The following is a 17,416-nucleotide window of genomic DNA, read 5'->3' as shown; positions in this document are numbered from 1 at the left end:
AGATTTTCCACATTAATGCAAGAGAAGGACCCCAAGTTTCTGCCATAATCAGCTGACTTGGCTGTTTTCTCCTAGTTGTAAACTTCTGAAGAAACAGGGATGCACACAGACATGTCCCCTCCCTCCCAACTTCCACTTTTACAGCGTATTGGTAATTGGTTTGTGTGAGGGCCCACTCTTTGTAGTTTTACAGGTTAAGGAGGCCCCCAGTAGTTGCACTAGCTCCACCGGTCTGGTTCAAAGCCTAACTGAGCGTGCATGGGTCTGGGTGGGGGCCTGGAGGAGGAGGGAGGGGTGTTTAATCGGCAGGATGCTGCCTTTGCCGGGCGCCAGAGCCCCAGCACCTGCCGGGTTTCAGCCAGGGGCTTATTAACAGGTCAGCGTTTTCCCCGATGTTCAGGGAAAGCTCAACATCTGGTCCTCGTCAGCAAACGTCCCTGCTGCTGCTAATGTGGCTGCCGCTTGTGTTTTACAGAGTTTCTGGGGGCCGTTCCAGTGGAGCAGCACAAGGAGGAAGGTGAGGACCTGAGACGTGGCATGTGGGACACGTTGGCTTTTTAGTCACTGAATGGACTTAAAAAAAAAAAAAACTTAAATCATAGACATTTAAAATGGACCATTCGGCTATTCTTCCTTTCCGCTGTTCAGCCTTATCAGGAATTTCATTTTTTCAGCTGGTGGGCACAAAAACACACTCTTACAATCTGGTAATTTGCCACGATTGTGATAATGGATTCATTGTTTAGGTAGTTTTTTGTGGGAAAATGGCCCAAATTAGCTGGTTCCAGCACCAAACAATATGATGTAATCCATTCAAATATTAAGGAGCATCTTGCCCATCTTATCCACAAACAAAACTTATCCAGTTACAAACAGAAGAAAAACTACACAAACTTTCTAAAAGCAAACAAGCTCAGCTCATTTATCTTCTACATCTTACAGGAATAGTTTGATGTTTTGGGAAAGTGTATTTGCTTTCTTGTCGAGAGTTAGATGAAAAGATCGATACCACTCATGTCTAAATATGAAGCTAGGGCCAGCAGCCAGTTAGCTTAGCATGAAGACTGCGATAAGTTATCGCAGTAAAGCAGTTAATTGATGTAACATGTTTATTAGCTTTAGCTTTAAGCATCAGCAGCACTGGATTTTGTTACCTTTGGACAGAGCCAGGCTAGCTGTTTCCCCCTGTTTACAGTCTTTGTGCTAAGCTAAGCTAAACAGCTAGTTCCAGCTACATATTGAGTGTACAGACCTGAGAGTGGTGTCGATCTTTTCATCTATCTCCAGACGGGAATGCTAATAAGCGTATTTCCTTAAACGTTGAATTACTCCTTTCATAGCTCAATAAATATTTGCTCATTATAGGATGTTACAACTTCTTTCCTATAAATGTTCAGTTCATTTTCACAGTGAGTGAGTTAGCTCATTGATAAGTATGCAAGATAGCTAAGACCCTCTTGTCTGTGCCTATGAATAGTGAAAATAGTGGGCTAAGATCATCGTGAGTGTGAGGACATAAGAATATACATCTTCCACACTCATTTGTAAATTCTGGCACCAGCACGCTTAATTTAAATCACTTTCTCCCTCTCCACTCCCCTCAGTGCCTGCAGTGTCTGATGATGTGAAAGCCGAGGCCATGGAGAGCCTGACGGGGCTGGTTCGCAACAGAAGGAATGTCCCCGTCTTGGCTGTGCCCCAGTTCAAACGCATGCCGGACTTCTGGGGGTGGTACAAGTACTTCATGGACAGCCACAACCAGGAGGGAGTGAGTGGAGTTTCACATTAATTATTCAGTTTCTCCCTGTCAAGACTGTGAAACAGTGCTTGTTTTTACTTTTAAAAATTCATTTTTTTTAGTTTTTCTCTTATGTTTTTGTGTGTTTTTTCCACATTTTTTACAGCAATATATTCTTTATTGCTCAGACCATGGTTATATAAAAGTATTAATATGCAATTACCCTCTTAATATGCTAAGCTACTCTTTAGTGCAAGTCATGTTGCTGCATGTAAGAGCTTTGTGGGTTAGGAGTCAGGCTGTATGGTTTCAGTAAAGAGACAGTGAGCTGATAAAAGAACATGCATTCCTCTCAGAGGATTTGTGTGAAACTGCTCATCTATCAAAGGCTTTGTTTAAAGTCTTAAAATGTCTCTGTGGCATGTAAATCATATGGAATCAGGGCAGTTTTATTAATTTTGGCTCCTTTCCACTTGGTATTTTAGATCGAGGATCTGGATCGTCTGTACATGGCCTACCTGCAGAACAAGCACAGGTCAGAGGAGGGCCCAACCTTCAACCACTACCTCAAGCACCTCAGTGAAATCTACAAGACCTGTGCTGATTCCGATGATCCAGAGTGCATCGCAGAGTCCACCAGCAAGCCAAAGGCTGCAGTGGTGATGCCCGCCCCCATCAAGTCTGCTGCCGTCAGGCTGTGCAACCCTTACCTCGACCCCTACTGCCTCTTCCCCCTTGTCCCCAAGGCTGCTGCCCCAGAGCCTGAGCCAGCTCCAGCTCCTGCCAAGGTGCCGGCCCCAATCCTCACCCCCATGCTGCCCATGCCCATGAAGAGCCCCACTGGCTTCTACTACTACGCCCCTGTCCTGGAGCCCTTCCTGAGTGCCGAGCAGAGGACTGAGCTGTTGAGGATCTGCAACCCTGAAGATGTGGATTGTCTGCAGTATCACCTGAGGGCAGCTTATGGCTACCGCCCAGCTCCTGGCCCCGCTCCATCCTACGCCGCCCTCAAGTGTGACCCCAAGGACCCCTACTGCATGCCCCCCCTGGTCCAAAAAGCCCCCACTGGCTACTACCACCTGCTCTACCCGAGCTGTGACCCAGCTGTCGATCCTCTGTGTGTGACCAATGTCCCTGCTCCTGCTCCCGTCGCTGCAGAGGAGGCCCCTAAAGAGCAACACTGCAACCCTCTCTTTGACGCTGGCTGCAACCCCCTGACTGCCACCAAGCTGTCCGGCCTCACCAAGCCTGTGCTGGAGTACGCCCCCAAGATGGAGCCTGCACCTCCTCCTGCTCCTCTGACCTGCGACCCTCGCTATAACCCTTTCTGCATACTGGTGGCTGCTGCTGCCCAGCGCAAGCCCGCTCCGAGCCTGCCCGAGCACCAGGTCTGAATTTGAAGTCCTACTACTAGGATTGAATAGTTCAATGTTTTGACTAATCTAGTGTAGTCTTGCTTGTTGAATGGTTCTATTAATCTTTTATTCCTTTTCATTTGGTGTATTAAATGATGTGGCTGAAATGGGTGTTGCATAATGCTTTCACTTGCTATCTTCGATCTGCTTTGCATCTGAACAAAAACACAAATCAATCAATCAACCAGGTCCGCTACAAGCTCGGCGTCCGCGGCAAGACCAAGGAAGGCTACGACTGCTATGTGCACTATGACAAAGACTGCACCCCAGTGCAGTCTGGCCCAGAGGCCAAGGCCGACATCAAGGCTCCAGCCAAGCCCTTCTGCCATCCATTCGACCCCAACTGCGGCAAGTTTGCTTCACCCGCCGGCGCTGAGGCACCAAAGCCAGGGAAGGATGGCATAATCCTGCCCGACCCAGACTGTGACCCTGAGTACGACTACAACTGCCGCCTGCGTCGCGCCGAGACCGCCCCTGTTGCTGATGCGCCTGCCGCTGCTGAGGAGAAAGCTGCTGATGAGCCCCCCAAAGAGGCTGCTGTCCCACGCTTTGAAGACTTCCTCAAAAGCGTCATGAGCCAGTACAAGTAGATTTCAGAAATAACAACACAATCAACGCCAGATACATAATCTACCTGGCAGACGTGGAGCTCACTCTGTAGTCTAATCTTTATGGACTTCATGGACCGCAACTTTCCACAATATCGATCAAGTCCATACAAAAACTATAAAATCAATCAGCTTTTAAATAGTCAATCTGATTTTCCCAGATAATCTGAAGGTCTGATTTTAAAACTGCTAGACAATTCAAGAGGGCCAAGCGTCACAGAGCACCAGTGAAACTTGTGGATTAAACACTTCATGTATGTATGTTTGTAGAAAAGAGTCGTATGTATAGATGTGTGATAGATTAGGGGGGTAGTTTGAATTTGCGTCAGCGGGCAAGAATTTCTCTCTGTTGTACATTCTCTGTTTCAATTTGTGTTTCCCTAAGCATATTTAATGTTGTTTTTCACATTTTTCTGTAACTCTAAACCTCACAATGCTTAATCTGTCTAGTTTTTATGAAGTTTAAAATAAAAAAGATTTGAAAAACTTCTTCTTTCAAGAGAGGTTTAAACCATCGCAGACACATGTGTTTGACAGCTAAAGACAGAAGCATGAAATATTTTCATGAAAACAGCATGAAACTGAAAATATATTTTCAGTATTTTTAATGATGCTGGAGGGATCCAGTGTTTAAATGCACACTGCATCTCAGCACATCAGTCTCCAGCTGTTGTACCTAACATGCAGCACGTAGTTAGGCGTCAGTGTGCCAGCTGGCGTGTTTCGTGCACCAGTTTATCCTCCACCATTATGAAAACAGCTTATTATTGCTACATCTGCACATTTTATATTCACACATAATCGCTAAAAGTAAGTGTTTTGCATGATAGTACATGGCACTGTAAGACCCCTAATGAGAAATGGATCACTGCAGGAGGCAAAAAAACTATATCCAATATTTTTCAGCATTTTTACTTGAATTTGAAGGATTCGTGGCTGTTGTAGTAGAAAAGATACAGACAGGAAACACAGGGAGAGACAGCAGGTTGACTCTCAATAAGTTTCTCCAGCATCAAGGCAGGAAGCGGCGGACACTGCAGTTATATATCATACGTCATAACCACTCGGCTGCCAGTCACACCCAGTGCTCTTCAACCAAATATTTTATTTCATCAAGGATTAACGGTAACTTTCAGAGTCCAGTACATTCAAATCACAAAAACCCTACTGCCATGAAGACAGATTCACAAAAGAGGATTTCACCTCTTGGCAGTGCTAACGTGCTGCTCTTTGGGTGGTACAGTGTTAACAGCATTCACCATCTTATTTCAGCGTGTTAGCATGCCAACATTTGCTAATTAGCAATAGACACAAAGTTCAGCTAAGGCTGATGGGAATGCCGTTAGTCTTGCAGGCATTTGATCATAAACCTGGAAGATACATCACCATCACTAGAGTCACACTGCCAGTATGACCATATATGTCTTATTAATGGTAAGAAGAGAAATATTTAGCACACTCAAGCTACACCTCACCTCCCACCCTGACCCATTCCATTGCACACACATTCACACACACTTGTGTACTTCTAGGAAGCTAAAACAATTGTTAACCTTAAATAAACACCAAGTGCCCTGAAATAAACCGTTTTTGTTCCTCGAGCAAAGATGAGTTCCTACAATGAGACTGTGTGAACAGGTATTTGTCCCCATGATACAGTTTCGAACACACTCATGCACAAAACTAGATGGTATGTGTGGTGGTGTATGAGAAGGATCATTAATATTTGCATGTCACACATCAGTGTAACAACAGATACAGCTTGAGCAAGTGGAGTGTATGTCCCTGTTAGCAAATTCATTTGATGAATAAAGGTGGTTTTACAATGCGAACCACCTGTATTCAAGAAATACTGAATGATGAACTGTGGTGTACTCTCTCCCAAAGCTGAAATGTTATATCTTGGAAGTAAACTGCAGCTGTGGGCTACAAGGACTGCATCTGCTTTTCAACAACCAACTCTTCAGCAGCTCCAGCGCACAGCAGTCGCCTCAAGGGGATGAGTGCTGCTGCCGCCGCTGACAGTTTTAGAGGCAGATAACACGCAGCCGGGCCCAGTAATGACTACCTGAACACAACATGCACTCAAGAAAGCCTCATGGAGGTATGTTCCTAATTGTAGCTGTTGTCCTGTAAAGTTTGGACTTGTGCCGAGCTCTCCTGTCGTACTGGAATTAAAAGTGTCTGAAGCCAGACAAACTAAGAGTTTCATTCTAGTTTAGCCATAGTGGCCAGCTGTATTCTGTGTTCCTCTTTTAGCAGAACAATTTGAGTAAGGCTTGTAAATGAACTGATTGGTCTATCTTGCTGTCAATCACCATATAAATGGCCTTCGTTCCAATGAACAAAATTAACAAGCACATTTGAGCATCACTCTTGGTTGTGTCCATTCTTCCCAATGGGAAATGATGCTGTGACGAGTTCACTAAACAGCTGCATCTGTTCTATAATGAGACATCATATTTGACACCCTCCACTGTAGTAAAGTCTAGTACAATGCATTTTGCAAACCTAAATTCTTCATGTGTGTATAAGCAATCATACATTTTGAATGCGAATAATCACTTCAAATATTACTTTTTAAACAGGCTATTGTGAACAAAATACCTATTTGAAGCTGATGAGAGAGTTTCAGAGGCACATAATTGGAACTAGCTGTGTTTGTTTTTGAGGTGGTACTGAAAGCGTTAATCTTCTTCAGGGTCTTAAATCCTTGTTTGGATTTTGTCTGGAAGCAAATGAAATGACGCCTGCCGAGATATTTTCAGAATATATTCCATTTTTAAAGGAAACTTTGCACTCGAGTCTCATATTTTTAATTTGCTTCACTCAGCCTCGATCCAATAAATGTGTTTCTTGAGAATGTGTTTAACCAAGTAAAAATCCATTGGAAATAAGATGAAGTCCATCATTGCAGAGGTGTTTCCACTTCATTTTGGAGTGTGAGCCTTCATGTTTACACACAGCTTCCACCAGGTGGCGCTGATCTCCCAGCACTCTGTGTTGTGACACTGTCAGTGCTTAAGTTGATGCAGGTCTGCCATCTGTGTATACCTGCTGTCACAACTGTGTCTGTTAGTGAATCTGATTGCTGGTTTAGCTAGCTAAATAGCTGATAGATAATTAATGGAAGACTCATTTGAAGACAAAACAGTTTAGCATGCAAAACCCACAAAACACTCATTAATTAATCTTAATTAAACCATCTATCCAGCCTTGATTGTGTCAGTTGGACAACCTCCTCTCTGACACAAGTAAAAACTTTTTTTTTTAATCGAAACTGTACAGAACAATTTATCTAAGATGAAAGCTGGATGTCTTTAGGTGAGATATGTAAAAGCTGCATAAAGTGTCGTCGTTCAAAATTGAATTTCATCAAAGGTCGTCTCGGGGGAGCAGAGATCAAACAGTGTGAGGACGAGAAAAAGAAAATGTTTGGAATCAATTTCACGCCTCTGTGAAGAATAATTGCTGTGGATTTTAAACATTATGATATTAAGATAAGCGCTTTTTCAGCTTGTCACAGCGGAACACATTTAGTCTACTGGTTCATCACGGCTGCCTGTTTTGTGTTAATTACTAAATAACTGATGAACTTATGTGCTGTGAAAACCCTTTTTCCTCCTGCTCCTGTCTGTGACTGTGCTACACAGATAGATAGATAGATAGATAGATAGATAGATAGATAGATAGATAGATAGATAGATAGATAGATAGATAGATAGATAGGATTTTAGTGTTATCTTTTGCCAAATGCACCCATATCCATTTCCCCTGACTTTTTTCCCTGTTTATTCACATCAGGTGCAACAGACCTACATGTACAGTATACATTATGTATGGCAGGCCCATGGTCAGCTTCTGCTTTTGGGTACATCGGTTTGAGAAAAAAACACCAGCAGAGGGTTTTTTTGGTCATAAACAAGCACTGAGCTTGTCCTGAGCCACAGCCATTTATGTCCTCAATCCATCCTTTATGTAGAAGCGGGCTGAAAAAAATTAATGGACGCAACATGTATTAATAACGCACTGGGAAATACACTTTTCAGCTGACCAGCGGAAGCTGATGCGGTTTAAGCTGCCAGCTGGTTGGTGGCCTTTAGAGTCGAGTAGAAATATGTCGCTCTCCACTAGTGGACCAAACAAGTCTGAAGGAGCAATAAAATAATATTTCATTTTCTTTGCCTTGTCCTCGGTATTACTTTTTATATGAGTGAAGCAACAAGGTGGAAAGGTACGCTAAAGCCATAAATTGACAGGGCTTGTGTATCTGGCAGTCTGTAGGGACCCCCTGCACTTGTGCTACAGATGATAATTATGTTTTGTGGGCCAGTCTCTGCTCTCCATATTATTTTGCTGTTTCAAAGAGATGATGGAAAATGCAAATGATAGAATGATAGCAGAGTGGGAGACTACAAGTTGTGTGAGAAAGTGAGTGTGACAGGCAGAGAGAGTGAGTCATTTGAAAGGTCAGCTCTGTATGAGCTCTCAGTGTGCTTTTGAATCCAGCAATCTAATGACCCTTTGCATATACATGTGTTTCCAGCTCTACCAGAGGTGGCTCGAGGGTTCTTCAGTTTGTGCTGGTTTTGGTTCGTGTGAGAGAATTGCTCTAATTCTTAAAAACGGCCTAGTTTCCTTGATTTATGTAATTTTCAATTTATTTGGGTTAAATTAAGCAGTTTATCCTTTTAATTGATCATTTAAGGTGGCAGATATGGTGGTCTTAAGCTGCAGTGCTGTTAATGAAAATTTGGAAGTGAAGTAATAGTTGGTGAACCTCTGTTATCACCTTGTTGTCCTATCAAAATTCATCGTGTTTCAAGTCAGCGGTGGGTCACAGCAAGACCTCAAACATGGAGAGAAACCCCACTGAGGTTCTCAGCTGTTGAACAGAGCTGCTTCTGTTCCTAAAATCTATTTTCCTGCATAAACATTCCCCCTAATAAATCCAGCCTTCTATATTTTTAACCAGAAAAAGAAAAGCCTGTAGCTTTGGAGGGGAGTAATTGCACCAAGACATTTTAAAAGCTTCTTCCCCTGCCAAGGCTGTGTGAGCCTGTTTTATTTTCTAAATTATAAAACAGAAGTAATTTGGTTGTTTCATCAGATAAATTTAGGTTTATTGCTCTTTGTGGGGTTGCTGCTTTGGTTTGCCACGAGGTACCAGAGGGAGCGGTACAGACAGGTAAACAAAGAGACAGTTTTCAGCTACTGTACCGTGTTTTGACAGATTTATGAGCGACTACCTGCACCTGAACTTTAATTGGCCATAGTCTAAACTACGCTTTGGCATGTTGGTGTGAGACTACATACGGAACTTATGAAAGAAGAAAACCTCCTTCTTGCAAATGAAATGTTGATTCATTAGCAATAAAACGCGCTGTTGCTCAGTTCAGCACACACGCAGGGGTTTTACTGCTGCAGCCTTACTTGGCAAGTGTTCTGATGCTGGTGTATTTTCATTATATATTTCCCAGTTATGATACTACTTATCCTTTTTTAATGACACCCTCCCCATTAAGGCTAACCGTTTCCTCTTTAAAATCTCATGCAGGGCTAGTTGGCAACCTAACCTCTAACATTCTAATGCTAGCTAGCCACAATAGCTCGCTATGCTAGCTAGCTGGCTAACTGACACTGTGTCCGTATGTGACGAGTGACAACAGGTTGCATTTGTGGAACACTTTATTCTCTGGTAGAACAGGGATATGTAAAATTGCCAAAAAGTTAAACCTGGTCAGTTAGAAGGTCAACAAAATAAATTTGAGTGTCAAAGTTTTGATGTGAAATCTCTGGTTTACTTGAGTGAATCCCTTCAAATGATTTTAAATTCCATTAAAATGTGTTTATCTCAGTACAAAAGATTGCTATAAATCCTAGTCTGGCTGGGCCTTCAAGAGGATTTTTGGAAAATTAAGTGAAATGTACTTTTATCTTGGCTTTACGCATATGTTAGCCCATAGCTTGACAAACAAATTCTCAACAAAGAAGTGAAGATGAAGCAGAAGTAGAAATATTTGGAAAGTAAAATACAAAGTAAAAAGGCTTTTTTTTTTGTCAAGGTCAAGAATGAACCCTCAAGTTCTATGTCTCTTAGGTCTGGTGCTGATTGTCATTAAATAAATAAACAGTGAGCCAGAGCAGCAGAATTACAGATTGGCCACTACATTACATCTCTCAGCAATCATCCTCCCATAAACCCCCACATAAAAAAGGAACACATTGATGGCTGTCAGCTGATCTGATCAATGTTGGCTGGCCACTTTTTTAATTCATTAACTGCATGGCGCACGGTCTTTCAGATGCAATCTAGCCTTGAATAACAGTGAGCGGCCCTGACGGGCTTTGTCATCGATCTGTCGCAGCTCGGCGGCTCTGCCAGCAGGGATCAGACCCGCGGGTAAACCTGGAGACGCCTGCCGTTCATCAGTGTTGACTCACGACAAGATGAGCGAGGATGGAGGGTGGACGGCGGAGGAGACGGCGTGGGAATGGTGGAAAGCTGTGGTTTACGCTGGATATTTGCAGGGAGATCCAGTGGGCAGAGAGAGTGGAGGCTAGAGACGAAGAATCAGAGACGGATAAACACACATGGACAGATGGAGACTTAGAGAGAGACTGACAGGGGGAGTGAAAGAGAAAATGAGGGAAGGAAATTGACAGATGTACAGACAAACAAACTGTGGGAGCTGGGGGTGATGGAGTCAGAGACAGCCCTGGGGTGTTGGTGGAAAGCAATGATAAAAAAAAACAAAAAAAACCACCGAACTCCATTATTGTTATTCAGCTGGCATTCCTCCGGGTCCTGTGGACAACATTTTAGCTGACTTGCTACAAACACAGCTCCTCACTAAGTCTTGGCCTCGGAGGCTGCGAGGGAGACCCGGGCACTGTGGGAGTTTTCTCCGCTGCTTGAGTCAGCACGGGTGAGGTTTGTGCTGACTGTGGATCAGCGAGGCCCCCGTACCCTGCCCCTCCGGAGAGCCGGGGAATATCATTACCTCCAATCAAACCTACAGTCTATGAATGGCAATGAGGGAAGGAAAACAGAGCCGGCGAAAAAGCTAACTGAAATTAGCTCCTGCGTACATTCATTACACCGTGGTCGCAGCAGTGCCATGCTGTTGCACCGCCCGAGCCCGCACGGTACATTCTGGATTCAGCACACGGAGGGCGTCTGCAGCCTGCTCATCAAAAGTTTAAAATGAAAAGCTTCAGTAAGAACGCTGCTGTCTCAAAGCAAAGTTCTCAAATATTCAGTGCCTGTGTGAAACTTAGAGCACTGGCTACGTTTTACACTGTTTGTACGAGGATCCCAATAGATAAAATCAGCAAATATGAAGTAAAGACATTCACAGAAGACAGCAAACACAGTCTTTGCAGTGTATTACTGTTGCATTTGATGTGCTGCTGGAGAGCCACGGTCAACAACAGAGAGCTTGTTTGCTGGCTGACTTGTATTGGAAAAATAGATGTACTGGAGCTTGTAAATTCACAAAGTTGCTCTTAACTGCAACTAAATTCACGTAATTTAAAGTGCAACAAGGAGCTAGGTGAGTCAGAAATGTTTCTAGCCTCGGGAGGGATGTTGTCAAGAATTTTCCAGGGTTGTCCTTTTGGAAATATTCCCTCAGCAGCACAAAGACATCAAACCAGTCCTTCAAAATGTAAAACAAAGTGAAGAGAAATATCAGATGGCATCTTTAAAATATTTAATGGAAATATGGCACACTTCTTTCAAGTGTGCAGACCTTTTTTTTTCCTCCCATCCTTTGGATACAAATGTTTTTTGTGTTCAAAGGCAGCGATGTAGTCAAAGTGCTTCTCTGCCTCAGGGTTTATTCATAATTTAAAATTTTCCTACTTTTTTTTTTTTTTTTTGCAAAAGAATGGGACCGAGCCGCCTCACAACCATTTCAGTGCTACTTTTTTTTTTTTTTTTTGAAATTCACAGACCTAAAAACACTTAAAGGGTATTAGCTTTCAATCAAAACATCATTTGACATGTTTTGCAGGAAATAATCTACAACAAGGCCAAAAATGCACTGACCAGGATGTATGCTTTCTGACCTGTTTAACTGACAGGAAGGGAGGAAGGCTAAAGCCATCCTCTCTGACAGTGCTCATCCCCTCTACTCTAAATTTCAGATTTTGCCTTCTGGCTCTTGGTTCAGATTCCCTGATGTTAAGAGTAACAGATACAAGCACTCCTTTACCCCCACAGCCATTTCTCTTCTGAATGCAGGCCCGGGGAGGAGTTAGTGAGGCCGGAAGGCTACTCACTCGGCTGGGCGTGTGGTGTAGCTGCAGTGATATGATGATGTGGTTCGTGATGATGGCGATGACGACTATGACGTCTATGCCGTTGATGATGAAGATTGTGTTATGACAGCGGAGATGCTGATCATGTGATCATGTCTGGCACTTTACCCTTGTTTTGTATGCATATGGTCGTATTCTGACACTACTTATCTAAAGACCCGCTCCAAAGCTCCAGTGAAATCAAGTTTTAACCTTGTTAACATGCCCATATGGTGTTTTTTTATATTCTACAAGACATAATATGAGTGAAATAAGTAGTCAATGCCATGCCTGAGTGTTTCCACCTTGGAGCTGAAGTGGGTTGATGCAACTTGTGGGGTGGAGCTACGGTGAAACGAGGGATATCAGAGGAGAAGCCAGGTGTAGCTGTAGATATTTTGGGAACTAAGAGAGACGGTGAGCCTTCTTGTGTTACCAGAGGAAAACCAGAGAGCCGAACTGTAGCCATTTTCCAGATCACTGTTTTATATATTTTACACAATAACAGAAGGATTTAGCCTCGAAGCCTTTATCAAAGCCTGAAGCTGTTCCATCCATTTATCCTAGGGGCACAGCGGGTACGATCCGACATGTCCACACACACGTGCACTGTGCTACATAATGTTAGCCCGCCAAGTGACATGATGATTTATGTCAAATGCTAACGGGACATCTTATACGGCTTCGGGGTGTTGATGGAGAAAGCCACCTCAAACAGTTTGTTGATGAAGCTGCTGAATTAGATGATGGATATATTCATTATGATAATTCTGACAGAAAACTCCATAATCGTTTCTCCTGTTTGAACACGTATGGATAAATTACTCCTATATCACTTTTTGCCATTGCGTAGCTACAGCAAATAAGGAAACAGAAAACAAGCAGATTTTTTTTTAGCTTTGGTGAGCAGGTGCGCTCCAGCTGCAGGTGAGGGGCGGAGGGGTGGGTGGAGACAGAGGTGGGTGAGGGTGAAGGGGTAGAGTTACATCCAAGCCATTTTAAAGCATGAAGGGACAAACTTCTAAATATGAGATGAGTTTTTTGGGGTTTAATCAATGCCTGGAGTGGAGATTTAATTTAATTAGTCATTTTTAGATGCCAGCTGCTGCTGCGGCTTGTACACTGTGAAGGTTGGACACCAGCGACTACTGCTGGACTTCTTGCTCGCTGTATTCAGGGCGCCTTCCCTCCCCCTTTCTGTGCTGCTTGTCTCTGTTCAGTTATGTATTGTACTGTGCCTTGCTGTAAAAGCAACCGCCCTGTGGGGACAAAACAGAGTTGAAAGTTGAAGTTGAAAGTCAGATTTTGGGGGTGAATGTGAGTTTTGTGAGCCTTTTAAAGCTTGTTTTAAGGCCACTTCTTCCATTTCCTTTTTGTGCATGAAGCATTTTTAAAAGCATGTGAGGATCCCTCAGAGCCCTGTGGAGTTCAGTCGTATTGACCATATTATGGATGGAAAAGTACTCACTCACTCACACACACACGCACACACACACACACACACACACACACTGCTGAGCATTTGCTTTGAAGCATCTGCTGCCCAGAATATTCCTCTCAGTATGAATTTCTCATAGTTGCTACATCTTTAACTCTTGTGCTCTTGATGTTGGATAGAAGCAGATTTCACAGGTCAGACTGTCGACATCTCTTTGACCCAAATACTCCCAGATTGCTGTCAAACATGCCGCACATTTATGCTGAACACAGACTTGTGTAGTGAAACCATCTTCCGGTGCTCTCAACTGGAATCAGCAAACCTCTCATAATCTCTGGCGTACCTAACTGCTACTGTATGTGAATAGAAAAAAAAGAAAAAAGAAAAAAAAGCCATTGGTCGTATTTGCTTTGGGTATTGTTTCTGTATGAGAAAATAATAAAACAGAGCAAAGAGTCAATAGGGAAATAATGTGCTTCCACTGCAAGATTATGGCCAGGACATGCAGAAAGTACATGACTTACATTCTATAGACCTGTGTTCCTCTATTCTGTCTTTTGAAGTTCACAACACATTTACTGAAGGTCAACAGTTTGCTGCAGCGGAGAGAAGAGAAAGGAGAGCAGAGGCAAGATGACACATCCTTTGTCTGTGAAGGCAACACACCATCGTCTTTGTGAGACAAGGATAACTGGCAAAGCCATCTTGTTTTGCCATCTTCTCTGACAACCTTGTACGAATAGATTCCCAGTGGGTTTTTTTTGTGTTTCACTCACAGCTGGATGACTTATTCAATGCGCCTGAGGTACCTCCATATCATGGATCTTACTTTTTATTCTTCACTGATGAAAGGTTCAACTATAACACCAATACAGCCTTCAATAATATATACTGTTCACAAACGCAGGCTTAGCTTTTTTCTCATGTGGGACTATATTTCAGACACAAGAAGGAAGACAAAACTACTGAATAGCTTTTAGGTGAAGGAGAGTGCGTTTGGGCCTTTAAAGGAAGAGTTCACCATTTTGTTAGATATGATCATTCCCTCTCTTGATGAGATTTAGTTGAGAAGATTGATCCTTTTCTCATACTTGTCAGTTAAATATGAGGCTATAGCCAGTAGCCGGTTAGCTTATCTTAGCATTAAAATCAAAATGTACAAATGCCTCCGTCAGGCCAAGATATAATCCTGCGCTACACATAAAACCACAAATGACGTTTTTACACTTTTGTACCAAATGTACAAACTGTTTTACGTAGATGAAGGGGCACTTAACACCCCACAAAATTGCAAATTGTTGTTAATATGTTTCACTTTTTTGTACAGATTAAACAAACAATACATAGCTCTGTCCAAAGGTGACAAAATCTGATTGGATTGATTGAACAAATTAATTACTGGGTGTTAGAGGTGCTGGTTGTTTGCAGTCAGACTTGCTGTTTCCCCCTGTTTCTAGTCTTTATGCTAAGCTAAGATAACAGGCGACTTTAGCAAGAAAGCCAATAAGAGTATATCCCAAAGTGCCAAACTACTGCTGTGATAATCCTAAAACAACGCAGAAGATGACATGAAAATTAACCCTTTACTTTTACTCACCATCACTCCACCACAAATGCTTTCCTAATGTACTCTGTGCTACCAGTTGTGCATTTTCTTCTCTCTGTCACGCATTCATTTTTATCAATTTCTTGGTTGCTTATTATATACTTTTAAAAAAATCAATGCACCGCAGCGTCTTGGGGCATACAGCAGTGTAAAACCTTGGAAAATTGCAGAACTGATCATTATCACAGAAGTAGGGCTTTTTATCTTCGAGTTTATGCGCTTTTAATTTGGTCTGTCTCTGAAGCGCAGAGCTGACCGGTCTGCAGCTCGGAGGTGGACGTAACGAAACAGATGCTTGGCAGATGTCAAGGTTAAAACGTGCTTGGAGGAATTCACTTTCTGTTTAACAGGCTGTTGTAATCATGCCTTTCAGCTGTAGCCTATGGAAGAGGAAGACTGCTGTGTGTTAGGCATGTATGGGGTGTGTGTGTGTCTTTTTTGGCACAGGACACTGTAAGCCTTTCTATGTATGTGTTTGCAATCAAAGCTCTACGTTTTTCTCTGGGTTTCCAGGCTGGATAGGAAGAGGAACACCCAGGTCCCGAGGGAACAGTGACAAAATATACAGAGTCATGAAATGAGATGACACTCGCTGCTCTCTCTCGCTTAGATTGAAGGTACCTGCCAGCCAAGATGATCATTTTCAAGATTCAGCTTAAGATGGAGCCCTGCTGCCTTTTGAAACTCATAAAGGACCAGCGTTTCACGTGTGGGAGTGGAGCACCAACTGGGAATGAAGAAAAGGTAGATTTCGTGTCAGAAACTGTCAGCGCTTCACGAAAACCATGTGGGCTTGTTTCAGGGAGGTTGAACCCATCCTGCTGCTTTGTTCCAAAATTTTGACACACCTTGAACATATTTACATACATTACTGATTTTTTTTTTTGCCACTTTTATTTAAGGAAGAGGTGCAGTAAAAAGGGCACAGAGCAATATTCTGTGTAATCACATGGAAACAATCTCATGTCTTTGGAGGATGCTGTGAGTGACATTTTGAGATTTACGGCGCAGTAGAGACAGAGGGGAGGATTCGGCTACTGTTTCATCTTTGACAGTAACAACTTCTCAGCAGAGCAGCCCTCCCATTAGCTCAAGAGCTGCCATTACCTCTCAGCTATCCTTTACATGCACAAACTGGTCTTGAGAGCTCATTTGGAGGAGAGTGAGCGCTGTAGAGTCGCATTTCTGTGTGCGTACCCAGCTCGTGTCTTTATTTATACGCTTCTTTTGTTGTCGAGTCGCTTAACACTGATACTTGCATAAATGCAAACCAACTTTCTGGAAATTAACAAGGCTGCGTCTTTGTTACGGAGAGGCAGGAGTGGGCACGATACTGCGAAATTACCCACCTGATGCTAGCAGCGCATGCCACACACACAGGGATTTGCTTTGCTCTTATTTGATAATCAGCAGCAGGAACAATCAGAATGGGAAATGAGCAGCTATAGAAATGTGTGCCCCTTGAGTACACAATGCATGCAATAAATACAGCTGCAAATCACTTTCACTTCTTATCCTCAGCCAGCTCCGCTCTGCTTCTGCTTGTAACTGATGATTTATTAATATGTTAATACCGTCCAATCATGCGCTGCATCGCATGGCCCGCAGGGAGAAAGATTCAGTCACACTCCATCCACCTCTCATACTGTTCCACTGCTTCAGGTCACCGTCAGGTTAGTCCAACAGAACCTGTTCAATAATTCAAGCGCTGGACTGGAGGGCTGGGACCCACATGTCACACACAATGAGGAAGCACACGACACTAAACCCCAGCCAGGCACTCGCTGCTCATCATCAGCCGCCGACGGGTAATGAACCTAAATGACCTGACATGAGCAGAGAGAGATAAATTAAGTGCGGCAGAACTGGAGAGCATGCAAAGAGGACATCTAGGTTTAAGATGGGATGCTTATTTAATGTTTTTATAATGCTCCATAATTTTGAGGAAAAGTCTGACATTTGGCAAATAAGCTTGTTCGTTTTCTGTCTGAGTTAGATGAGGAGATCGATGCCACTCTTATGTCTTTACAGTAAATGTGTGACTACCACAAACAGCTGGTTAGCTTAGCTTAGCACAAACGCTGGAAACAAGGGGAAAGAGCTAGCCCTATTCTGTGTGTAGGTAACAAAATCTGCAAAACTAGCACCTCAAAGCTCAGTACTTAGCTCATAGTATCTTGTTTGTTTAATCAGTGCAAACTGTACAAACAATTTGCTCTGTCATGGGGGGTTACATGACAGACTATTTCTTGGACTTGACCAGTAATGTCCTGAAGTCCCCACTGGTTGCATGGCACTGGTTCCAGT

At 43.1% G+C, this 17,416-nt stretch overlaps 1 protein-coding gene across 1 annotated transcript; it reads left to right on the top strand.

Annotated features, from left to right (window-relative positions):
- The first annotated feature begins 258 nt into the window (after positions 1-258).
- On the top strand, positions 259-3,743 carry and2 (actinodin2). The gene is made up of 5 exons (XM_041949006.1): positions 259-376; positions 476-517; positions 1,605-1,768; positions 2,224-3,126; positions 3,342-3,743. Exons 1-5 carry the CDS (start codon positions 259-261, stop codon positions 3,741-3,743), a joined length of 1,629 nt encoding a protein of 542 aa, XP_041804940.1.
- Positions 3,744-17,416: the final 13,673 nt, after the last annotated feature.

Source organism: Chelmon rostratus, chromosome 12, assembly GCF_017976325.1.
Source record: "Chelmon rostratus isolate fCheRos1 chromosome 12, fCheRos1.pri, whole genome shotgun sequence".
NCBI classification, from domain to species: domain Eukaryota; kingdom Metazoa; phylum Chordata; class Actinopteri; order Chaetodontiformes; family Chaetodontidae; genus Chelmon; species Chelmon rostratus.
This window is presented reverse-complemented; position numbering and strand designations above follow the sequence as displayed.